Below are 26878 nucleotides of genomic sequence, written 5' to 3'. Positions count from 1 at the left end.
TATACTGGTATAACATACAAATTACAAAATACAGCATCCTTTGCCATTGGGGGATTTCAAGATCAGTGCTAGTGCTAGCTCCCAAATGACTGACTTAAACTGAGCTCCAACACCGACGGTCGGATTAACTAAGCGATACTGATCAAAGTTATTGATCCCCAGCAATAGGTGTTGGAATCGCAGCATCGCGAGGTCCGTGAGAAAAGTGATGGCGCATGATTACACTCGAATATTAAAAGATGCAGGACTGCTTAGTTTTTACACACAAAGTGAGGAAGACAGACTAAAATGCCCCAAATTTCAACCATTCTTCAAAACACAACTTAATATTTAATTTTATGCTTCCAGGCTCAGATTTATGAAGCCACATGCTTGTGTAGGGCCTACATTTTGTGGCGTGGGTGACCATTGCATTAGCATAAAATGTACATGCTACAGGCCTAACTCTTACACTACGAAATAGCGGAGCTAGGTTCAGTAGACGACATTCTTTGATTTCAACACCAAGCCCAGCACTTGACCGAAAGATTGGTCTGTATCTCGTCGACAGGGATATGTTCCACAGAGCAGAGACTGCATCTGGCTTTACGGATCCCCTCCTATAGACATAGTCCGGAGGTAGAGAGCCATAAGTAACGTAAAAAAAAAATAAAAGACTCCTCCTCCGGACAGACGAATCTTTCACAAGTTTGCCCAGCACCAGCAACCAGAAATTTATGACATATTCTTGAGGTCATCCTACCAGCACCTACGGACTTCAAGTTCACTTCAGTTTTATCGCCAGTGCCAGTGGCTGCCAGTGCTTAAGTTAGTGCTGAGACACAATCAAAAAGCTAAGAGGGCGTACTCTCGCTACTTCGCACGCAAACGGGTGTAGTACGGCATGGAGCGGGAGCCCAACCGAGCCCAATGGCAGCCAATTTAGTAATAATACCGCAAGCTTCTTAAACACGTGAGCCTATGGAGCAAACCCTACCTTCCTTTCATTTTCTTCATTTTAAAAGGAAGCACACAGCGGTAGAATTGCATTTCAGACCTCAAAATATCACAAAAAGTATATTTTCTGTCGATATGTAAAAAAAAAAAAAAAATGAAGTAATGTAAAAGCCTTTACTTTTTTATCTATAGTCCCTCAGCAAGTTTGTGTTTGAGCTGACAAACGCCACCTATCTCTTTCTCTCTCCCTCCCGAAACATAGTTTGGTCTACCTACTTCAGCTCAAACTTTGTGGGCCTGCAGATTGCGATTGGAAAGTAAATGACATTTTTTTTTCAAATACATTTCATAGTTAGAGAGGAATGATACTTCTTTACGACAAAACAAGATTCTAAGTACATACATCCGTACATATCTTCCCCTGTATGCCCCCTAAAAAGGGGAAAAATGAAAGGGAGACAGAAATACGAGGACCCAGTGATACGGCACTGATATCATGATCGCGTAATATACAGTACGCCCTCTAATCAATCTATCGGTCTGTTGCTTTCAATGGCGGAATAGCGTCCGTATTTCGCCCATGAGCGTACTAGTTCGCAGGAGTAAGCCCTTGTGTCTTAGCGTAGCTTCTACTGATACTCTTGATTCACTGGAGCAGTTATACCACTAGAAGTCCTAACAGAGTTAGCAGAAAATAGTGTTGTTGATGTAGCTTGCACCGAACCTGACATCACCACCCAATATGAGGTAGGCCTATGCCTACTAACATTGTTAGGGATTACGCCTAACTGACTATCGTCTTGTTAGCCCGACTAGACGCTGTTAGAGTACGCTGTGCTGTGCAAATAAATCATAGCCTGTCGCTTAGTAGTAGGGTTGGGGGTACCACGTATCGTCACCCTAAGGATCTGTAGCTTGTTTATTCTAAATCCGCCTAATTCTTACCTCAAATATGCCATAAATACTGCAGTTTTGAATGTCATGACCGTCTCGTTGATTATGAATCTCCGTTTTAAAATAGCGCAATTTTAGCGCGTGCGTTTCGTTTTCTTCGCGCAGCTAAAAAGGGAACCTTGCGATCGGCACCCCCTAACCTCCATAGGTATACACGTGAATTTCACAGCATAGGTAATACACGTGAATTTCACAGGCCATAGGTAATACACATGAATTTCACAGCCATGCGTCGTTTCTGAGCGGATGTGTAATTTTTAGCTTGGTTTGTTTGAGTTTGATTTTCGTTTCTTCGTTTTTATTGTTTTTATAGCTCATGACACTTAATCCCGTGCGTACCTTTTCGTTCTATACGCAAACAGCCATGATACGCAGGGTGCCGATGGGAAGGTGCCCTGCCGATAGGTGGTGCCCCAACCATACTAACTTGTTAGATCTACACTGTCTACAGCGACTGGGTTGTGTAGTCATCTATAGAATCTAGTTACCGTAGATAACTTGTAGAATTTACGTGACACAGTAACACTAACAGTTCAGTACATATACAGTAGCTGAGTTAGAACAACTCATTCCAAACTCTTGAGCTCTCATGTCATACTCTCACACTCACTGACTCAGTCACACTCTCAGATACAGAACAGTCTAACTGGACTGGTTATCCCCACTTGATACGATCATGCGAAATTTGCACAGCAGGGGCAGGGCCGCTGCCGGCCCCGGGTCGGTCGGGACAATGCAATGCAAATCTCGCTGGTAATTATTTTAGCTAAGATTAGGTCTACATAATGTATTAAAAGTTACGTTGACCAACCTTCCGCGAAGAATCCCAAAGGAGAAGTTCCTCTTTTTCTTAGGGGCCGTTTGCTAGCCATTTCTCAAAATAGATGGTTCGTACCTCGAGATGTTTGACTCCGGTCAGAGATCATCACGAAAGATAAAGAGCGTTTGAAATGAACAGCGAATCGTAACCGTGTGTGTGGTTTTTGAGCGCGGTCGCGGACTAACGGTTCAGCAGTACATACACGTAAGGTTCAATCAGCGACAACAACAACACGCACATGACCTCTTACGTTACATTATTACCAAGAAAACTTGTAATCATTAATTTTTTGGTTTTGAATAATAAAATATATGAATAAAATATTTTTTATTGGAAATTAGAATTTTTTTAATGTGTCAATATTTTTTGTGCTCCATATATTTTGAAATATATTTTTGTTGTGATCCTTGGTACGAACGAGCCTCATATCAACAACCCGGATCTCCCATTCATCGTACACAATTGCTACACGCCGATTGGATTCATATACAGTGTACTAGTAGTTTTCTATTGTTGTGTGTACATGTCAAAGCTACGGGGAACGAACGGGCGGCAATGGGTTACTACCTTTTTTTATTTTTTCACGAGTATGTAATCTCATTTAAGATTTTTTACGTGCTTTATTCCGTAGTGAATAGATGTTGCATTTTAGGAATGCTGTAAATCAACCAAGTGAAGCAGCTTTTTGTTTGCAATGGTAAGACTACTGTTTGTTTACATAATCCTATTGAAGCCAAACGGGTGGTTGCGTTAGATGAATGTCCGTCATGACTTGCATTGACATTGCGGCCATCAAATTATGAGTTTTCATATTGATTTTTGTGATCGACATCATTCAATAATCATAGTGCACGTGGTTTAAACTTTGGTAAAACAAAAAGTTAACCATGGTTTAATAACCACTGTTCTTATGCTATCATACAAGGTTTCATGGTTAGAAATTCTAGAATATGGTTTTTCTGCACTCTATTATCTATATCTGATCAGCATGAAGCCATGCACGGTTGAAACCATTGTTAAAATATTAACCACTTTTTCAACCGTGGGTAAACAAAAGTTAAACCACGGTTTTATAACCACTGTTCTTATGAGCTATCATATGGTGAAAATCATGGCTTTTTAACCGCCTCTTCACTATCATGAAACCACGGTTCGTAGAACCAATCAATGTTTCATAACCATCATTTGCACATCACACTATGATAAAACCATGGTTCAAATCCTGGTGTAGCTATGACCATCGTTTTCCTCGCTAAAATGGAATTTGAGCGATTGTTTAAAACCGTTGTTTTCACACTTTCGTTAAACCACTGTTAAAGTCATAGTTATATAGCCTAACCATCATTTTTTAACTATGATAAAACCATGGTTAATATCATGGTTAATAGCCATCGTTTTCAACCTTTGTAAAACGAAAGTTTAACCAAGGTATTATAACTAGTGTTTTTGTGCTATCATACAAAACATGGTTAAAATCATGGTTTTATAACTATTGTTTTTACACTATCATAAAACCATGATGAAATCATGGTTTTATAACGATGGTTTTCAACCTTAGTAGAACGAGAGTTACACCATGGTTTCCTAACCATTGTTTTTATACTATTGTGAAACCATGGTTACAACCATTGTTATATTATTATGTTATTTTTACCAAAGTAGAACGATAGTCTTGTGGTTTTCTCACCATTGTTTTTTTAATTTCTTAAAACTGTGGTATAACGATGATTTTTTAACCATGGTTTTAAAACACTTTCATTAAACCACTGTTAGAGCCATGGTTATACAAAATGTATATAACCATCATTTTTTAACTATGATAAAACCATGGTTAATATCATGGTTAATACCCATCATTTTTAACCTTTGTAAAACGAAAGTTTAACCATGGTATTATAACTAGTGTTTTTGTGCTATCATAATACCATGGTTAAAATCATGGTTTATTACTATCTTTTTTACACTATCATAAAACCATGATGAAATCATGGTTTAATAACGATGGTTTCCAACCTTGGTAGAACGAGAGTTACACCATGGTTTCCTAACCATTGTTTTTATACTATTGTGAAACGATGGTTACGACCATTGTTATATTATTATGTTATTTTTACCAAAGTAGAACGATGGTTTTGTCGTGGTTTTCTCACCATTGTTTTTTTAATTTCTTAAAACTGTGGTATAACGATGATTTTTTAACCATGGTTTTAAAACACTTTCATTAAACCACTGTTAGAGCCATGGTTATATAACCATCATTTTTTAACTATGATAAAACCATGGTTAATATCATGGTTAATACCCATCATTTTTAACCTTTGTAAAACGAAAGTTTAACCATGGTATTATAACTAGTGTTTTTGTGCTATCATAATACCATGGTTAAAATCATGGTTTTATTACTATCTTTTTTACACTATCATAAAACCATGAAGAAATCATGGTTTAATAACGATGGTTTTCAACCTTGGTAGAACGAGAGTTACACCATGGTTTCCTAACCATTGTTTTTATACTATTGTGAAACCATGGTTACAACCATTGTTATATTATTATGTTATTTTTACCAAAGTAGAACGATGGTTTTGTCGTGGTTTTCTCACCATTGTTTTTTTAATTTCTTAAAACTGTGGTATAACAATGATTTTTTCACCATGGTTTTAAAACCATCGTAAAATGAAAGTTTTATCATGTTATCATAACTGTGGTATTTTAACAATGGTATTACCACACTTCCGCCACACATTTACCATGGATATGAATTAAAAATCATGGACTACCATCGATCCATTGTAAAACCGTCCATAACCATGGTTATACCATGGTTACGGTTGTAAAACCATGGTTTTTTTTTATAAGGGATAGTTGGATGAATATCCAATCATTCATGTTGAAGGACAAGTTCACCTTCATTAACATAAGGATTGAGAGAATGTAGCAATATTAGTGGAATGCATCATTGAAAGTTTGAGGAAAATCAGACAATCCGTTCAAAAGTTATGAATTTTTGAAGTTTTTGTGGAGTCACCGCTGGATGAGAAGACTACTGCAGTGTATGATGTCACATGCGTAACGTACAACAGCATAAGGAAAATACAAAGAGAATTTCACAAAATTTTGTATTTTGAAAAAAATACACCCATTCCCATGACTCGTTACTGACATAATGTTATGGGTAATATCATTCCCATTGCCTTTAGAAAGAGGCAAGTCAAGTACGTGCTCTTTTATTATATGCGAAAGAAGTGAAAATATAGTATATGTATGTTGAATTTTCTTTACATTTACTTTATAGACCGATTCGGGTTCGTTGAAGGCAGCAGACAATTTGTGGCACAGGGCGCAGCCATGAGCTCATTTTGAGGTGTCTTAGCCGACCCTCCCCCCCCCTCCTCTCCCCCACCCCCGGGCAACATGTTTATCACGCACTTGTAACAAAGGTTCGCGCACTAAGCAAGCGTTCGTGCACTCAGTATGAGACGCCTATTGGCTAAAATGGCTTAATTGCAGAATACCCCACATGACCATGCATCAGTTTTTCATTCCGCGCGCGGAAGGGGGTGGGGGAGAGGGGGGGGGGGGGGGGGGGTCGGCTAAGACACCGCGTAATGGCGCTGCCCACGCCAAAAATACACATAGCGCGTCACAGAATCGGTCTATACTGCTGTACTCATATGACATCACGAGCCTTAGTAGAATAATATGAATAAATTCAAAAAAAATATGAGGCCCTCAGACCCGTGGATTTCCACGGGTGCTGCTAATACATGTATAATGCCCTAATTTATTTATTTCCGTATGACCACCTATGACCTTTGACCTCATGACCCCCAAATTCAATATTTTCTTTATTCATTATGGACACAAGCTGCAAGTTGGTGAGAATGCGTTCATCCGGCAAAATCGTGAAATAGGCCCCACCGCAGTGCGCGTGCACCCGTGCGATGCTATGCTGTGGAAATCGGCCCCACCGCCGTATGCATCTCGCGTAAACGCCGTTTGGTGGGGCCGTATTCACGAGTATTATACTGTGGAAGAAAGCCCCACCGCCGTGCTTATCTACCGATGAACGCCACACGGTGGGGCTGAATTCACGAGTATAAACAGGCGAGCCGCCGTAGTATTTGTACGGATACGCAGTGGTGGGGCCTATTTCACGAGTATGCCGTTCATCCAGTCTCAAGTTTTTTTGGTTTTTTTTTTGTGTACACAGACAGACAGACAGACAGATGTGTAGGGAACTGAATGGACATAGGCTAATACACTATTAACCAAACGTCTGGGGCTAAAGTCTATTTGTCTGACCCCTTGTGCACGTGTATCATCTGTACACTACTAGTACGTCTACTGTTTCTGCTGCATGCATGCATGCATGATATTCATGCTGGATCTCAGCCACAGGTTCTGTGATCTCAGCTCGTGAACAGGAGTGAGAGCGTACATGTACTCTGCCTTCGCCTCCAACAGTTTTGCCAAATTTGCTGCTAAGAACAAGGAAAGTGGATGAACATGGGGAAACGAAGGTAAAAGGACAGTGTTTTTTTTAATCGTATATATCATGTCAGACTGCAAGAACGCTAAAGCCAAAGCCAATAAATAGCTACAATACTGTAGTCTAGTCTGTGCTGGATCATTGTGGTTGGTAATCTGAGTAGAAGTCCGACCCCATTACTTTCGTGTAAGTGACTATAGGCCTAGAGGTATACACTTAGGTAGGCCTAGCGCTATACCGCGCTAGGCCCGGCCTATAGCTCTTTGAATAGCACTGATTTAAGGGAATCTACATTATTCAGAACAGAGTCAGACATGGAACTCTCTTCTTCTTCTTCTTCTGGATACTACAAACAGAACTCCACAGCTGGGATTGCCTTCCTTCAACATTGAACTTGATTGTACTCTGAGTCTTGGCGCTAGTGTTTATACGAAATTATAGTAGTGTAGTTTTGCAACAGGTGCCTGAATTCTTGAGTAATTTACTAGAAAAAGAACTCTACTGTAAATATTCCAGTTTTAATGGCATAAAATAGACTTCAATTTCTACTAGATAGTACTAGGCAGCTTAGCTGTGAAAACCTTATTCCATCTCTCTCTGGGCTTGTCGTCACTTAAAATCCTAAGAAATGATGGATTTTCAACTCGAAATCAATGGTACACATTTGTTCTCACGGCAGCTCGCAGTACAGCTATAAGTTTGCAGTTGATTGTTGATCTGAATGTAGCGATCCCATGGCCATAGCGATCACATTCTGCTTTTCTATGGTATCTTTAAAAAGACATACTTTTTTTCATTTCCCTCGGCCTGTCCCACGTCTTGTATTGGTTGTTTACAAAGCGGTTGATTGAGGTGTTGAGTGTTCTGTGTTGCATGTGTATGTGTATGTGTGTGTGTGTGTGTGTGTGTGTGTGTGTGTTTGAATTAAATAAGAATGAAAGTGGGATTTTATGTCGATCTCCAAAAATGGGGAATTATGAAATTTGGCAGATTAGAAATTAAAGGACAAGTTCACCTTCATAAACATAAGGATTGAGAAAATGCAGCAATATAAGTAAAACACATCAGTGAAAGTTTGAGGAAAATTGGACAATCGATGCAAAAGTTATGAATTTTAAAAAATTTTTTGTTGGAACTGCTGGACGAGGAGACTACTACAGCTTGTGATGTCATATGAGTACAACAGTATAAAGAAAATGCAAAGAAAATTCAACATATTTTCATTTTTTTTTGCATAATAAAAGAGCATTTGACTTGCCTCTTTCTAAAGGTAGGGGGAATAATATTACCCATGACATATGTCGGTATGTCGGTAACGAGTCAAAGGAATGGGTACTTTTTTCAAAAGATGAAATTTTGTGAAATTCTCTTTATATTTTCCTTATATTGTTGTACGCATGTGACATCATACACTGCAGTAGTCTTCTCATCCAGCGGTTACTGCACAAAAAACTTCAAAAATTCATAAGTTTTGAATGGATTGTCCAATTTTCCTCAAACTTTCAATGATGTGTTCTACTAATATTGCTACATTCTCTCAATCCTTATGTTTTTACTCAGTCTGATGAAAATAAGAAGACTAGCATACACATCACAACACAATAACAAGCTCTTATGATCCACCTTTTATTATCAGTGAGAAAAATGGCTGAAATAAAGTGTGAAGTTCCTACAAATTAAACTAGTCTACAATGTATGTCTTGTAGATGCCTCAAGATATTTGTAGCTCTAGCATGTCTATCATACAGTGTACATGTACATATTGATCTGTTGATATACATGTACCATGCTGTTTCTCATTGCTTGAATGAATTCACAGGAAAGGAGGACATCAGAAGAAGGCTGAGGACTATGAGTATGATAGCGATGATCCAAGAGCATATGAAAATGAAAAAGTGCCAGATCCAACTTCAAGGGAGTACTTTTATGATGATGTCGATGAATTCCATGCAAATAAGGACAAGATCAATCTTGAGACAGGAGGAGCATTTGAACCAGCAGACAGCTCAGAAAATGAGGTGGGTCAAAATATTATGAGGTCAGGTGTTATCACCCTTCAGTCCAATCACATACAATAACAGTTCCAGTTGTACAACCTCAAATAAGTATAAGTGAAAGAAAGCTTGTGGAGTGTGTATAACATGTAAGTCTCGTACTTGTCCCATGATTCATTCTACTAGATTATACATACATGTATCTCTAGGGCTCTAGATAAAAAGTGTGTTTTTTGATAGCTTCTGATAGGATACAGTATGCTGCACATGTCCATTAGCAGAAAACTGTTTTAATGGGAATTGAATGGCCCAGCAGTAACTAAAAGACATCAGTTTGCAAGCTGACCAAATGATTAGAATAGAACGAAAAAACACAGAGAAAATGTAAAGAGAGAACTGAAACATTTGGTATTTCTATTAAAGAGGACTGGTTTATGACCCAGTTGTGGATAGCAGTCTCTATTTCTTCTTTTTGTTTTTTTCCTGGCTACACCCCTGATTTGCCTCATCCAGACAGTCATTTTCATTATGAAAATTCTTGACATGTAGTTCTTCCTGGTTGATTACAATGGAAATATTGATGTTGTTGAGGTTCTTCTGCTAGACTGCTCTTCTATCCATCAGTGTGGTGGGAGATTTGATATCTATTCACCATGTTAGAGTATAGATCAAAATGAAAAGTGTCTCCTCTTTTTTTGAGGGGCAAAACCATTGCAACTTACTTTTAAAACTATATTTTTGTGTGTTTGCGGAAATGGTATGAGGGATTAATCTGACGGAACATTTTTCCCATTTTTTTTTTTTTTTTTTGTCTAACCTAGCTGTTGGATCTACTTGAATATGTACATGTATACATGTATGCATCAAATGTATCAAACCATTATTGTTTGAAATGACCATAGATATGTATATACTCTATGATGATGAGAATGGTGATTATGAATCACAACTTTGATGACATTTTGTTTATATATGAGATGATTTCGTGGTATGAAGTTAACTATCAATGTGTTCATTTACTCTCCCATTTTATTTTTGTTTTAGTATTGAGCATAATGGTATAGTCAATTGATGTGTTCTATGGACTCGATACCAATTCAATATTTACTGTTTAGACTACAATGTATCTTAGTACAGTACAGCAAAATAGCTTTAAGGAGCTCTTGCTACACTCTGTAGATCAAACAATTCATGAATATTATCATTTATTTAGTTATTCATTGTCTTTGAATTTACTTGAAATCTCCTCTCTATTTTTTTATTTTTTGTTTCCTTGTTAGAAGTGCTCAGCAGTACTGTTGTCATTAGATTCCTGTGGGCCATAATAAAGCCCACTAACTGCCACATGTATGACACTTTGTACTATTTCTTTTTGTCAGGCACCTGTAGTTTATGTACCATAGGAGGAAACAACTCTTAGATGATAAACTTATTTTGCTTTGTCTATACAGGAGGAAATTCTTGGCTGGGATGATGAAGATGATGATGAAGAAGACGCCATCCTGAAGAAACGACTAGAGGAGTTTAGAAGACAAGAGAAGTTAGAAGAAATTGCCAGTGATCTTGAGGAAGACCAGGAGGATGGAGAGGAGGAGGAGGAGGGTGTGTCGTTGTCGTCATGGGGAAAGAGAAAGCAGACTTTCTATGATACTGACTACATTGATGATGATCTTCCAGGTATTAAAAAAAAACCCCACTGTATCTGAACTTTTATTCCAGTCTTTGAATCTTATGAAAATCAGTGGACTAAGGTTAAAATGAAAGTGCACTATTCATACAACTTGTGTTGGATTCTCAGCTTATGATATGCATGTATTCTAGCCTAGGAGAGATGATTATAATCTACTAGTAGATAAATACGTAAAGATCTTTGAGCAGGGAGACGAACATTGAACATTCTCGATGCAAGTCTATGTTGTGAGCTTTCTCTATTTTACTTGAGATCTTCCTACTTCCAAGGCTTTACACTGGTCCTCTGGTTCTCATAACTTTTTTTTTGTTGTTTTAAGCCTGTACCATTGAGGGCGTTAGAAGCAATCTTCCTTCTTTTTATCAGTGATGTAATTGAGGAAATCATATTGAGCAGTAAATTTGTTTACAAACATCAGCCGGAGTATAGTTGATGAACTTCAAACCATGCTGTTTGGCTTGTTCCCATGGTGATGGTATGATATGACCTCCAGGTTTGGACCAAGCTGAGGAGGAGGCCCAGCAGGAGGAAGAGGAGAAGGAGGCACTGGCCATTCAAACCAGGATGGCTGAGGCTCTGGAAGAAGAAGATTTTGGCCTGGAAATATTCAAGGTTTGACTAACCTCAGATGTAGCTGGAGATCACCCTATCATATGTGACCGTGCATCACAAAACCAACAAAAGGTTGCACTCACTTGATTTTGTGTGAGGATTAAAAATAGGTGAAATTGGTCAACCCAGCCAATCTTGATTTTTAAAAACTTTTTCTGAAAGAATAAGTCTTCTACATTTTACCAAAGTTACTCAGTTTGGGATCATAAAATGAAAAGGATTTTTTTAGCAGTCTTTCTCGTACACTTTGGTAGAATAGTGTGATTAGGTTTTACTTTAAGAGTCCCCTTTTCATTTCTTAAAAAAACCCTATCCATACTTTTTGATTTTTAACTCTAATAACTTTGGAAAGGACGGTGCTACTGCTTTGAAAGTTGGCATTAATCATCTATAGAATGTGTTCGTAAAGCATGCTCAATCTCAGATTAATCTGATAATCTCTTCATTGTTCTTGCTCCAGTGGTTTACATCCCGTCTTTTGTTCCATTCATGGCACAGCTAGCACAGCTTGGTAAAGATTAAGCACTTGAATAGACGCTGTACGTCAAAGCCTCTTTCCAGAGTGTGTGCTTTCTTTCCAATATCAGATAGCTTTGGAGAGTCTATTTGAATTGAGTAATCCATCATTTTAAAACTTAGGGTCTGCTCTTTCAGAATCTGCTCTTAACTAAAAATCCATGTCTGGCAACTTTTTGTTGGCTTTGTGGTGCAGGGTCACATATACCAACATACATGTACATTGTATACCAGTATTTCAGAGAAAGGGAAAGAGGTAGAATCTTCAGGTAAAGAAATTGCACTACCAATTGTATGATTCCAATAAAATGAGATAAACTAGCAAAAACAAAAGAGGGGTCAATGCGTTGATTCACTTTCCAAAAGGCCAATTTATGGAAATTACAAAACAGTGATACACTGCCATGCTGTTCATTATGATTTTTGTTTTTGCTGATGACATAAGAATTGTATGGTTGCAGTAACTTTATTTCATTAGCAATTTTCTCAAGGATGATTCTTCCGCCTGCTAAAAATGGAGAGAAAGGCAGCACAAGTGCTGATTTGAAGAAAATATTTCTGCATCTTTTCACAAACACTCATTTAAAAAAAAAAAAAATCTTCTCATCAAACCTCTTAAGTTCCTGTACTACCTACATATGTGTACCAGGCTGACTACTATTTTGCCATATATGTAGCGAGTCTAGTTTTTTTGCGAATTGGGACTTCTCAACTATTTCGCGTGTGATTAAATTTGTGATTGTAGAGTACTGTACTGAATGGGGGAAATGTATGCGAGCACGTCTCATTTATGTCAGGATTAGAGTTCATCTTTTTGTGTGTTTTAAATTCAGGAATAGCACCTGATTTGCAAAATTTTTGAAAATAAAGACATTGTGAAATTTTTGGCGTATACAGGAACAATTCAGTGAAAAATAGAAGCTGGAATGAAATGTAATGTTCAATAGTCGCATTAATTTACAGATACAAGGCCAGCATGCAGAGAAGGTGTCCAAAGATGAGAAACTTGAAGAGAGCAAAGTTGCCAAGGATCTCAGCAAGTTGTCTAAACGAGAAAAGCTGGATGTGAGTATTAACCATCAGTTGTCTTCTTCATTCTTTTATTTTTTTTTGAGTGTGTGAACCATCATATTGCAGTTCTCTTGTACATGCATAACTCTTGTATGCTATGAACCAAGAGAAGTTTGATTTTTGTAAAATAAATGTATTTTTAATCTAAGAAGTTGCTGTGCACAGAAACCCCATATTGTCAGATTATGAATGAATAAATGGTACACAGAGCACACATAATATTCTATGACTTGTCAAAAATGGACCACTTCCCAATGTGGTGCAAAGGCATCTAGCTTACATTACCATACCATGCCATAGATCACTTGATTGTAAACTGGTCCAAAAGTAGACCGTACCAGAAGTTGACAAAGAAGAGTGTGGGTAACACACACTACATCATAACATGTGACCACTCTGACTAGAGTCCATAAATAACTTGTGATGTACATTTACTGTATGCTGTCTTGACAGAGCGCTTGCATGCTCCCAATGTGACATGTTATGGTACGGTTTGGTTTGCTTTTGAGCGCTTGAACATGGCTTATAATACAAGACAGTCTCATTGATGAGATTTTATGTGGCATACCAAACATGAGTCAAAGTGTATTTGAGAGAATCCCAAACTTCAGCCTTGACTTGGTTTAAGCCTCTCATTTACGTACTGTACTCTCATTGAAAAGAAAAGGAAGCTGAGATTAGTTGAATAGCACATGTCTGCTGAAGTATTACAACAGAGGACAGCATTCCCTTTATATAGAGCGATATCAATATACAGTTGTATTACATGTACACGAGCATTTGTGCTGCAAGGTGCACTATATTAGTACACTAAGACCTTTGTTTCTAGCTGAATACATCATTGTGGCTCTTGTGTAATTTAGTATATTCAGTCGCAAGGGTAGATTTATTGATATAAAAAAAAAATAGAGCATGTGGCAACTTTTTTTTTTCTTTACACTGTACTAATTACTCCAAATGCTGTTGTGATAAATTGTATTAATTGGACCCATGTTGTCAAGCAAGTTACTAACAATCATGGCAGCATGATGTAATTTAAGTTTTGTTATTGCACCTGGACCTGAACCAGCTAGCTACATATATTCTCTTTTTTCTCTGATCAGTTCATTTATCATAAGTTCTGATACTCAAATTGAAAAAGTTTGTAATAGCAACATTAGGCAAAGTTGACAATAGGTTGCTTTTGATTATTACTCGCTAAAGAAAAGTGAAACTCATATGTGTAAACTTCATTTGCCTTCTCAAAAACAGATCTTGAAGAAGGAGTCTCCAGAATTTCTCCAACTTGCAGCAGATTTCAAACTCAGGGTGGGTATCTCAATACATTTGTTATTACCTCCCAACTCATTGTGGCAATTGATTTTTCACTTGCTTTAAGTCTTCCACATCACCACCTTCTTCTTCTTCTTCTTCTTCTTCTTCTTCTTCTTCTTCTTCTTCTTCTTCTTCTTCTTCTTCTTCTTCTTCTTTTTGCCTATGAAGCCTGCTGCTACACTGATCACTGATCAAAGTAGAAGTCATGTAGATAAATGTTGCTGAGCATACAGGCAAGATAACAAGCAAATTTTATTTAGAAGACACGTTGATGTAGTGCAAAAACTGTTTGACTTGTTACATTTACTTTTTTTTGTATAATAAAATACCTCTGATTATAACTCATTGTCTCTTCTCGGCACACTAACCAAGATTGAATCATTTCTTAAAACTTGTAGGTAGAACATGTCCAAACATGTGAGGTCTACACCATTTTGATTTGGAATGGATGCTGATGTACAGTGTGCACAGTGCTCTGTATTACAAACAGAAATGTAACAAACTTTTATACTTTTGTAGTGCCAAAATGCACTGATGGTACACTTCTTGCATTCAGTGTACAATGTAGGTTCTTCAATCATTGATATTCTGGTTGTCAACAGATACATGTATGTATGTTGTGAAGTAGTCGGTCTCTTTGAATTCATTTCATGTTTTGTCATCAGATGTTTTGATCTGGCTGTAATAAATGTACACTGTCCTCTTTTTTATTTATTTTTTGTTAATTCTCTCCAGTCTTTGGCTACATGAGTACATTGATGATACATTGAACGCATTAAACAACCATAGAAGCAACACATTTTACTAGTCCCCATAAAGCAGTGTTATGACCAATGGATTATGCAAATTTTGAAACTTTAATGCTATTGGAATTATGTATTTGGTCCAGAAAAAAAAGTACTGATTTCTTGTCACAAAAACTGTTATCTGTGGTTTCTCGGTGTACATTGTATAGTATATGTAGTGTTCTGGTAGTAGACCTATGCGACAGATGCCGGACAACGCATGACACACGACGGACACCGGACGAGGAGCGATCGCAATAGCTCACTTGAGCCTTTGGCTCATGTGAGCTAAAAATATTGGTAATTTCACAGAAAGTGAAATTCAATTCGAATGATAAGCTTTGCAGTAGGTCTACTATAATGTTCTCTGTAGTACTTGGAAAGTCCTATAGTCCATTGGTGTGTATGTACTGCAAAGCTTATCATTCGAATTGAATTTCACTTTCTGTGAAATTACCAATATTTTTAGCTCACATGAGCCAAAGGCTCAAGTGAGCTATTGCGATCGCTCCTCGTCCGGTGTCCGTCGTGTGTCATGCGTTGTCCGGCATCTGTCGTGCGTCGTGCGTAAACTTTTTACATTTTCCTCTTCTTGAGAACCCCATGACCGATTTTCACCAAACTTGGCAGGTAGCATCCCTAGGGGGATAGGATCTCAACATGTTCAAATGGGCACCATGCCCCACCTGGGGGCTGCCAGGGGGCCCAAACCCACTAAAATTAAGGAATCTTAAAAAAAAAAAATCTTCTTCTCTAGAACCAGAAGTGATAGGACTTAGTTAATAATATGAGTTAGTACATTGATGACTGCAGTTTCAACTTTGTTCATGGCGGAATCAGGGCCCCCCCGTGAGACCCAGCCAGGGAAGGGGATGGGGAGGTAAACTGGCACCTCGTCTACAACCACACTGTCCACTGTTCACCTAGTCTAATGCCATCTCGTCTAAACTCGCTTCGTCTACTACCAACTCGTCTACCAACCATTTTGTCTAAATGCCAATTAGTCTAATTGCCATTTCGTCTACTAACCATTTAATCTAATCTCTAATTTGTCTAAATCACATTTCGTCTAATACCCATTATGTCTATCGACCATTTCGTCTATTAATCATTAGGTCTATGAATGAAACAGTCTACAGCTCAGTTTGTCTAATAGCCAATTGGTCTACATTCACCTTGTCTAATACTCAATTAGTCTAATAACCAATTAGTCTACTCCCAACTGGTCTACACCCAACTCGTCTACTCCCAACTGGTCTACTCCCAACTGGTCTACTGGCTATTAGATCAATTGCTCAGTAGACGAAATGCTCCTTAGACGAGTTCGGTATTAGACAGTATGGGTAGTGGGCAAAGTGACTACTAGACAATATGTGTACTAGACAAAACAAGTTGTAGACCAAATGGGTATTAGACGAATCGGTAATAGACGATTTGCCAGTAGACCAATTGGAAAATAGACAGAGTGGCTGTAGACGAGGTCACTATAAACCGGAAGGGAGGGGTCCTAACGGGGCCCAAATTGTACATTTTCATCTTCTTTGAAAACCAGGGATACCATTTATGTCATCAAATGGACATCATGCCCCAAGCTCTCAAAGCTGCCCTTGCCCCAAGTTTCCAATGTTTTCAGGTAAGAGTCTGCAAGAATGCATGGAAAGTGAACTTGCGATACTCAGGTGAGCGCGTGACCCCCTGGTCTCTTGTTTTTATGCCTCCGCCACGAAGTGGTGCCGGAGGCATTATGTTTTCGGGTTGTCCGTCCGTCCGTCCGTCCGTCAGTCCGTCCTTCCGTCCGTCCGTCCGTCCGTCCGTCCGTCCGTCCGTCCGTCCGTCCGTCCGTCCGTCTTTCCGTCCGTCCGTCCTTCCGTCCGTAATGAATTTTGTGGACAGCGTAACTAAAAAACCTTTTGAGGTATCCTAATGAAACTTGGCATGTATGTGTATTAGGGGGTGAAGTTGTGCCTATCAACTTTTGGGTGCACGTGCTCAAGGTCAAAGGTCAAAAGGTCAAGGTCAAATACGTAAAATTTCACTATTTCCACCATAACTATGCAATGCTTGAAGATATTTTCTTGAAACTTAGTGTATACATGTATTACCCAATTTAGATTCTCTGGTGAAAGTTCGGGGTCATGAGGTCAAAGGTCAAAGGTCAAAAGGTCAAGTAAAAATATTAAAACTTCACTTTTTTCTCCGTATCTTGGAAATTGTTCAAGGTATCTTCATGGAACATAGTACTAGTATATATACATGTACTGACTGGCAGTGATTATCTAGAGAATTTAGGGTTCATGGGTCAAAGGTCAGGGGTCAAAGGTCAAGGGCAACACTTCGAAATTTTACTATTTCCCTCATATTTATGCAATGCCAGCAGGATTATTTTTATGCCTCCGCCACGAAGTGGTGCCGGAGGCATTATGTTTTCGGGTTGTCCGTCCGTCCGTCCTTCCGTCCGTCCGTCCATCCGTCCGTCCTTCCGTCCGTCCGTCCGTCTTTCCGTCCGTCCGTAATGAATTTTGTGGACAAGGTAACTATCAAAACCTGTTGAGGTATCGTAATGAAACTTGGCATGTATGTGTATTAGGGGATGAAGTTGTGCCTATCAACTTTTGGGTGCACATGCTCAAGGTCAAAGGTCAAAAGGTCAAGGTCAAATACATAAAATTTTACTATTTCCACCATATCTATGCAATGCCAGAAGATATTTTCTTGAAACTTAGTGTATACATGTATTACCCAATTTCAATTCTCTGGTGAAAGTTTGGGTCAGGCGGTCAAAGGTCAAAGGTCAAAAGGTCGAGTAAAAGTATTAAAACTTCTTTTTTTTCTCTGTAAATTGGAAAATTGTTCAAGGTATCTTCATGGAACATCTGACTGGCAGTGATTATCTAGAGAATGTAGGGTTCATGGGGTCAAAGGTCAGGGGTCAAAGGTCAAGTGCAACACTTCAAAATTTTACTATTTCCCTCATGTTCATGCAATGCCAGCAGGATTATTATTATTATTTTTTTTTTACACTTGGTGTATGCATGTGTAACCTAATAGAAATTCTCTGGAGAGTTTTTTCTTTTTCTTTTTTTTTGCCTCTAAGGTCAAAAGGTCAAAGATCAAGTGAAAGTGCTGAACTAACTTTTCCGCCATATCTCAGAAGTGGCTCAATTTATCGTGAAACTTACTGCATATTTACGCATGTTCTACCTGAAAGTTATTACTAGTATCTTATGAATTTTAGGGTCAAAGGCCAGATGAACATGGTAACAATTTACTATTCAGTACAGAAATTGCACTTTTTCTCCATACCGGTACCATGAAAATTACTCAGTGCATAAATGTATGAATGGGTCAAAGTCAAGTTAAAGTCCTTAAATCCCCAATTACATGCTCTCCTATTCATCCAATTAAACCAAGGTCAAGGAAGGTGAACATTCAACACATTTGTGACAAGCTTGTCATTTCAATATTTTGCCAGTTTTGTGAAAATGTAATCACACATTGTCCACATGTACTATCTAGACCTATTAGGAAAATCATGCATTATGGCGGAGGCATACCAGTCGCCATAGCGACATTTCTAGTTAATGATTGTTGTTTTCATTTCAGATGAGTGAGCTGGTGGATCGCCTTGAACCCCTCCTTACACTCATAAAGGAAGGGACCATTGATAAAGATTCAGACGTTGCCCATTACATCCACACCAAATACCAGTTGTACCTGTGGTAAGGTCATTCTACTTTTATCATCTCTATTGTCTAATGAAGGTGACTGTGATTTGACAGTTGACAATCTGTGTAAAATTTTCTCTACATGGGAAAAACCTTTTACAAAGTTTTGATGGAAATTATTATTTTCAAAAAACAACCCTCCCCCCCAAAAAAAAATAAGATGAAAGAAACCCTGTACAATGTTTGTTTGCTTGTTTGTTTTTTAAAGCTATGAACGGTATTCAATGCTACAAAGCCATGAACAAAGACCTGTGTTGTTTAGCAACACCTGAAACATAGTTCATGGGGCTAAGCTGTTGATAAAAGTCACTAGATGAAAGTACAGTCAAAAACTATTTTACTTTTCACATTTTCCCTCCTTTTCAGTCATCATGAAGCATGTTCTTTCTGTTGCAAATCATTTCATTTTTAAAGTAATAAGAGTTAAGGTACATGTAGTCTGTTGAAGATCAAGTGATGCAACAGGATTGATCGACTTTATATCCCTCTCACAGCTACTGTATGAATATTAGCTTCTACATGGTCCTGAAAGCAAAGCAGGCAGCTGTAAGATCTCATCCAGTCATTGCAAGAATCTTGGCTTTTAGAAAGGTAACACAATAGTCTTGTTATTCATCTATCTATTGATCACTGAGACAAGGTTAGGATGAAGTGACTTACCTGAGTTATATCCATCCAAACTGTTGGTGCAAGATGCAGTCAGCCAAGCAGTCAGTCAATCCAGACGAGTCATTAGGAGGAACCCGCAGGATAGGGAGGGTAATTGCCTCTGGATATATTGTCGGCACTATTGATAGAATCTGCTTGGAAACTGTCTGTCATAAACTTAGTGGAGTCCTGCAGAAACCACTCCCAACAACCACCAAGAGATGAAAACTTGTGTGTCTTTTCACTTCTTGGAGCATGTTTGTCTTCCCATTTATCTTGCAAGATACCATCAAGATACAAATGACAAAAGTTGAGCTGGTTCTGACAGTGTCAAGGGTTGGCCAATATAATCATACCATATGTACTCTGCAATATATGCTCCCGTACAAGCCTGGTGTATTGAACAAAGAATGTCCAAATAGTTGAGTGACATGTCTGCTGTTAGAGACAGTTTTTTATAGACAATGTAGTACACACTTGGATTTTGCCCTCAATATTAATTCATTGTCTTTTGTTTCATTTTACCCATTCATCAGACATCAGACATGTGTATTTAATAGTCAAATTCACAAAGAACTTGACTCATACAGTGGGAGATGTTTCTCTTTAGATTGTGTCATTAAGAGCCAATATGCATTCTTTGCAAAGGCCCATGATGAGAAACTGAGCTAATGAGGGACTTCTAGCTGTAAAAGTACAAACTGCTACATTCCCACAGCTTATCTCTGAACTTGAGCCTGTTGAGAAGAAACTAAGAGATGAAATTGATTCTTGTCTGGATGGAGAGAAGACACCAGGTGTAGATGACAGTGGCCCAGCTCAGAGGAGAGATAATAGAAGAGAAAAGAGTAAGTCTTGACTTTATTTATACTGGTACTGTACATAGCGACAAGAGATCCCACTGAGGCACTGACAGTGGTTTGAGGTTTAATGGTAACGTGATATTCAGAACTTTTTAAAGAACACAAACACAGCAACACGGAAATAGAGACATTTAACACAGCTGCACACACACACACACACACACACACACACACACACACACACACAAGCTACTCAAACTGTAATACTGGTTCCTCGTTACTTCTTGTTCTGCGATATGGGTTGATGTGAATGTTTTCATCATGATGTACATGAAGAAGAAAATGTTTTGTCTAGATGGATTGTCTGGTGATTGTTTAGATTGATGAGAAATGATTGATAGAATTGAAGGCAAGCCAGGTGATCTCACTTACCTGGACTCCAGGGGCATGCCAGATGAAGAAAAGCTCAGATGATTTTGAGAGTTAGATGTTTGTAATCATATAATCCAACATTGACAGACTCATCAAAAAAGTTCTAAATGTTGTTGTTGTGTTTGTTTGTTTTTTACAGAGGTTTGGAGGTTTGTCAATTAAAAATAGAAATATATAACCCTGAGAAAAAAACAAAACAAAACTTAAGACAGATGTGTCTACAATTTGAAATACAACCACAAAACATGAATGAAAGAAATGTAATAGGAAAAAAAGAAAACAATAGCATGACTTATGATAATTATGATCACAACATGACTGATGATATATGACCATAACATTTATGAGTAACAAAATTCAGTTCATTGGTAGTAAAAAAAAAATTGTGGAAAGTTTTTCAGTTTTTCAGGTTTTCAGTGCCTGAAGTAGAGACTGCATAGAGAATAAATTTTTTACCTAACTAATGATTGTGTGTGTAGGGGCAAAGAAATTTTTATTTGTTGTTGCTTTTTCTGACTTTGTCTTTGTCTTCAGTGAAGAGGAAACAAGAAGGCACTGTGCCAGATAGAGACCACCCAGCACCATCAAAGGTAAAATATTATCAAAGTTATCACCTAATACCATCAAACATAAAACATACTGTAAAACCAGAAACAGTTGTGGTATGAAACTTTTGCTGACATTTTTATGCCTCCGCCACAAAGTGGTGCCGGAGGCATTATGTTTTCGGGTTGTCCGTCCGTACGTCCGTCCGTACGTCTGTCCGTCTGTACTTACATCCGTCCGCATTCGTTTACGCGATAACTTGAGTAATATTGACTGGAATTATACCAAACTTGGTCCAAGTATAAAGTATGATGGGGCAATTGATTAGATATTGGGTGAAATCGGCTAAAGGCCAAGGTCAAAGGTCAAGGTCAAATCATGAAATTGTATCTGTTTACGCGATAACTCAAGACTGGATCAAGCAAATTTCACCAAACTGTGTTAGAGGATGATGTATGATAGGACAATTACTTGATAGTTTTTGAGTGAAATGGGACAGTGGTCAAAGGTCAAAGATCAAGGTCAAATCCTAAAATTTATCTGTTTACGTGATAACTCAAAACTGGATGAAGCAACTTTCACCAAACTTGGTCCAAGGATGAAGTATGATGGGCAATTAGTCGAGTAGTTTTTTAGTGAAATTTGCAAGGGGTCAAAGGTCAAAAAGTCAAGGTCAAATATTAAATTGTTGCTAATTCCCCCATATATCTATGCAATGCTCAAAGGTATTTTATCAAAACTTAATGTGGACATGTACTACTGCATAATGATTCTCCAGAGAGAGTTTCATGTCATGAGGTAAGAGGTCAAAAGGTCAAAGGTCAAGTGAAAATGTTACAATTTCACTTTTCTGGCAAATGGTTCAATGTTTCTTCATGGAACTCGGTACATATGCATGCATTGACTAGCAGGGATTAGCTAGGGAATTTAGGGGTCATGGGTCAATAGTCAGGGTCAAAGGTCAAGGTTAACTCCTTAAAAATTACTTTTTCTTCATACCTTGAAAATTATTCAATGCAATACGAATAAAGGAACCACTCAGCACCATCAAAGGTCAAAAACACAAAAAGGACCAACTGTCCCCCTTTAAAAACATGCTATATTTCCACATTTATTTATTTTACACATCATTACCGTAATAAAAGTTTCTACTGTGAAAAGAGCATCAAACTGAAATGCAGCATATTCTTTATGGTAAATGAACTTCTTCTTTCTCTCTCTGTCATCAACCTTATCACGAGTTTAGGAATTTTTCAAAGCAATGACAGTAAAACAAATCAATGACATGTACATGTATACCCCAAAAAGCTGATGGTGTTGTTAATTGTGAGAAACCATTCACAAAGCTTTTCCATGACATTTTTACCCAACATCTCAGAAGACTGCTGGTAATCCACACCTGTCAGAGGAGGAACTTAAGGCCTTGGAATACTACAGGAGTGTAGCTAGCAGAAAGCAGGAGAAGAGAGCAAAGATGGCTGATGATGGGTAAAGTCATGTGTGGAAGGATGTACAAAAAAACGGAAAAAAAACAAACAAACAAACAAACAAACACATGTAGGCAGAGAGAGTCTTTGGTAGTGGTAGAGATATAAACAGATACATATGATGTAGAAAGCAATGTAGTCATGAAATCAATGACAGACAGTCATATCAATATAACAAGAAACTAATGGCTCTGTTCTCGTACAGGCCTTACTCCTACTTGTTAGCCTTGTGAAAAAGTGTTTCTTTGTTGCCATGGCAACCCATAAAAGTGATTGAGATGAGCTTTCTTGAAATAAAATCAAAGCATCGACAATGTGATAAGAATAGTTGCTCAATTGTTGGCTGCCTGTCCATCACAGCTGCCCATGCTGTGTTCACTTTTGTAAATCAAGTACATTTTATTTTTGTCTAACAGAAATTAAAACACTTAAATCAGCGTTGTGTTTAATCCAGTACAGCTTACATTCAATGTCTTTGATTCATACTACATGTGAGTGTATGTATATTGTTTCTTTCCTTTCTGCTCTCTCTACCCAGAGAGCCTGATGATGATGATGAGGAGGAGGAGGAAGAGGAAGGCAAGAGAGGAATCACTTATCAGGTGAAGTCAACAAAAACAATAACTACAGCAAACCCCTCTTCTTGATCCATGCTGTAATCAACATTTGACTAATATAACTCAGCATCCAAATATGCACTTTATTTGATATACTCATGAAAAAAAAAATATGCCCTACAGTGGCTGCTAGGAATGGTTGAGAAAGTGATGATTTATGGTTACACACAGAATAAAATCAGTGATTATTGTAAACTCTGTGCAAGTGGCAGAAACAATTCTTGTGAAGTGAGTTTAACCCTAAAAAGGCCGGGGGGGTTGAATCAACCCCCCCCCTCGACATTTTTCGCGACTTCTCCGCCGCGCGAAATTTTTTGACCGCGCCGTTCGCTGACTTTTTACTTTGAAGTCTCGTGCATCTTTTGACACCATTTTCGCGAAAATCGTGCATACAGTTACGACGCTGCATAACGTTTTATACATGCCTGTCAGACCGATAATGGCTCAAAAACGTGATTTTGTGTGTAAAGTCTATGCAAATTGAGTTTTCTCTTCTTATTCATAAAGATATGATTATTTTCACTTTTATCGGCTGAAACTAATTAATTTTAGCATAATTATGCTTGATATAGGTTCTGTCATAAATTTTGCGGAAAAAAAATTGTAAAACAAAAGGTCGAAAAAACAAAGAAATACATAAGAAATTCATAAAACAATAAAATACATAAGAAATTGATTTTGATACCAAATTTTTTTTGCAAGTACATTGTTAGGAATGCTACAAAGAATGTTCTCACCAAAAATTAGGATTCTAGGAGCTTTAATTTCTGATTTAGAGCAAAATGTATGATTTTATGCATATATTAGCATAATTAATTATTATGACAAAAATTTCCATTTCTTTTTGTATAGCTTGGTAGATTACGCCACAGGTAATGCACGTGCCAAATTTCATGGCGATTGCGCGATCGACGGCCGAGATCTCAGGGGGGGGGGGGGGGGGGGTTGAATCAACCCCTCCCCGGCCACAGAACACCCAAAAAAGCCCGGCCTGGTTAGGGTTAAGGCCTGATGGGTGGGGAGACAAGCTGGCTTCACTGACTTACTGTAAAAGTGGACGTTTTCATCGTGTTGAAATTTTCATGCATTTTATGCAACAAGAAACTAGCTTGAAAATAAAAGCACACGAATATCTTTGCTTACTCTATTTTGCAGTAGTTGATGTTTTGATTCTGTGGAATTAAGAACTCATAAAACTCTTCTCATCTGGCCAAGCACAAAAAATTACTCAAGCAAAAATATAAACTTTTACAGTAATCTTTATTCTCTGCCAACCAGGGTACATTTAAAAGTCAAAACTGGTGCAGGCCTGCTGGAATAGAATTACCCATCAGGGAGTATGCACACCAAAGCATACGCTAATCAGTAACTGTCAACTCCTGTCAAGATTCTCACCTGTATACAAGGTTGTATGTTCTGGCATAAAGATTAAATGATAGAACTGTACACAATTCTTTATGGATATTCCTGAATATATCCTAGTTTGGCCAGCTTCCCATCGCAATGTGTCTCCATGCTACCAGCTCTTTAACAGAGTAATGTGGCTGTAATATTGGCCAGATTATGCACAGCCTGAACTGTTATTGAATTTTGGCTCTGAAAAGCCATCTGAAATTTCAAATCAACTTTTGATAACTTCTGATGAGTAGTAATAGCTGAAATTGTGAATCATGCAATTAATGTCAAAGTGATCAAAAAGCACATGAGCTGTTTAAACAGGAAAGGTTGAACCAGTAGATTCACATTGTATACAGTATATAAAGTATAGTAAGTACAAGGATGTATCTGTGAAGTAATTCATTTCAGAGAAAGGAATGTGTTTTCAGGCAAGGAAGAAACTTTTTTATGACTGTTGTAGTAATCCAATGATTTCTAATTTCTTCCATCAGATTTCTAAGAACAGGGGACTGACGCCACACAGACGAAAAGAGCTGAGGACTCCAAGAGTGAAACACAGAATGAAATTTAAGAAGGCGAAAGTCAGGAGAAAGGGACAGGTAAGTCTTGCTGAGCAGCTGAATTTTGCTGCATTGAGATAATAAGAGTTTACATTTACCAACATGAACAAGATGAATTCAGTGCTAGAGAAGAAGAAAATATTTGTAACAGGATATCACAGTATGCACACTATGCAGTTACCAGTGTGTGTGGTTGAGGTATTAGCCCTATTGAATGCAGGATCCCATAGTTTTGGAAGTCCCTATTATCCTGTTCCTTGCGCAATTCTCTGAGACCTTCAATGCCCCCAAACGAGATTTTTTTTTTTTGTTGTTGTTGTGCAGGTCGTAAGGTTGGTTACTAAATCCACCTGTGCGAAAGCAGTTAAGTGGTGCAATGTTCAGCGTATCCTCTATCCATGGTCAACTACCATATGCCAGCAAACAGTGAAAATATCAATCGGGTGCAAGGTATAAATAAAGCGTATGCTGATGGGCTCACACACTCTTTTGTTAGACACAAAAGAGGCACCTGAATGGGGCCAGCAAAAATCAAAATCTACTGAGCTCAACCTTGATCGCTATGTACATCTTCATACAAGTTTTGTAGCAAAACAAGCCCACGCTTCATTGGAAAAAGTTAAATTACACAATGATACACACAGATTACAGGTTTTGTACAGAAAGAGGTCAGATATTGAGAGAGGAAACTCTAATCTTTTTATAAAAGCCATTTTTCTGGGCAGCATAACACAAATTTCCATGAATTTAGGCCACAAATGCAGAGAGTCATGTCTACATTTTAGGAAACTGGTATACCAGGTTCCAGTATATCAGTTTTATGCCATAAGGATTGGGTTATATATTCTAATAGTGTACAGAAGCCATTCTTTCCCTCTCCCTTGCCTGTGAGTTCAGTACTTTTCCCTCTCCCTTGCCTGTGAGTACACAGAGTTCAGTACTTTTTCCTCCACCTTTCTTTGCACAGGTTCGTGAGGCCAGAACAGAACTACATCGCTATGGAGGAGAAGCTTCAGGCATTCGATCAGGAGTCATCAAAAGCATCAAGATTAAATAACTGTGGAGTATCTAACCATTTTTAATGAGGTTGTTCATTGATAGATTCAAACACCTCCAATAATCAGTGCGGTGTTACAAGTAGCTGTACTTGCAAGTCTTATCAGTGTACATTATCATTGCAGTTATGCCCTTTCTTGATGAGAGGATTATCAACGATCACTTTGGAGACTTTCATTTTTTTTTTTTTTGGACATAGTAGATATTTTTATTGCAAGAACCTTGTTACGTGTCAGATTTACATTTTGCAGTTCAATAAAATAAAACTGCTTCTTTATCGCTAGGTTACTCCATGCACCAAGTGTTGGATTTGTTTCAAGGTAGATGTGATGACCTGACTGGTGTAGAACCTTTCAAAGTTTTATAATAGCCACTTCTCTCCCAGGAACAGCTTTTTAAGATGTACATGTATCTAATCAAGT

At 38.1% G+C, this 26878-nt stretch overlaps 1 protein-coding gene across 1 annotated transcript; it reads left to right on the top strand.

The window, feature by feature from the left end:
• Positions 1-7151: 7151 nt before the first annotated feature.
• On the top strand, positions 7152-26620 carry LOC139730153 (something about silencing protein 10-like). The gene is made up of 14 exons (XM_071641085.1): positions 7152-7233; positions 9022-9220; positions 10648-10873; positions 11380-11498; positions 12978-13079; positions 14337-14393; positions 18788-18903; positions 19404-19500; positions 20276-20405; positions 21327-21382; positions 22717-22826; positions 23364-23427; positions 25332-25439; positions 26368-26620. The coding sequence occupies exons 1-14, from the start codon at positions 7214-7216 to the stop codon at positions 26455-26457; spliced, it is 1494 nt and encodes a 497-aa protein (XP_071497186.1). The 5' UTR covers positions 7152-7213; the 3' UTR covers positions 26458-26620.
• The last annotated feature ends 258 nt before the right edge of the window (positions 26621-26878 follow it).

Source organism: Diadema antillarum, unplaced genomic scaffold (assembly GCF_040938485.1).
Source record: "Diadema antillarum isolate AM-2024a unplaced genomic scaffold, OU_Dant_1.0 scf00000002, whole genome shotgun sequence".
Taxonomy (NCBI): Eukaryota; Metazoa; Echinodermata; class Echinoidea; order Diadematoida; family Diadematidae; genus Diadema; species Diadema antillarum.
This window is presented reverse-complemented; position numbering and strand designations above follow the sequence as displayed.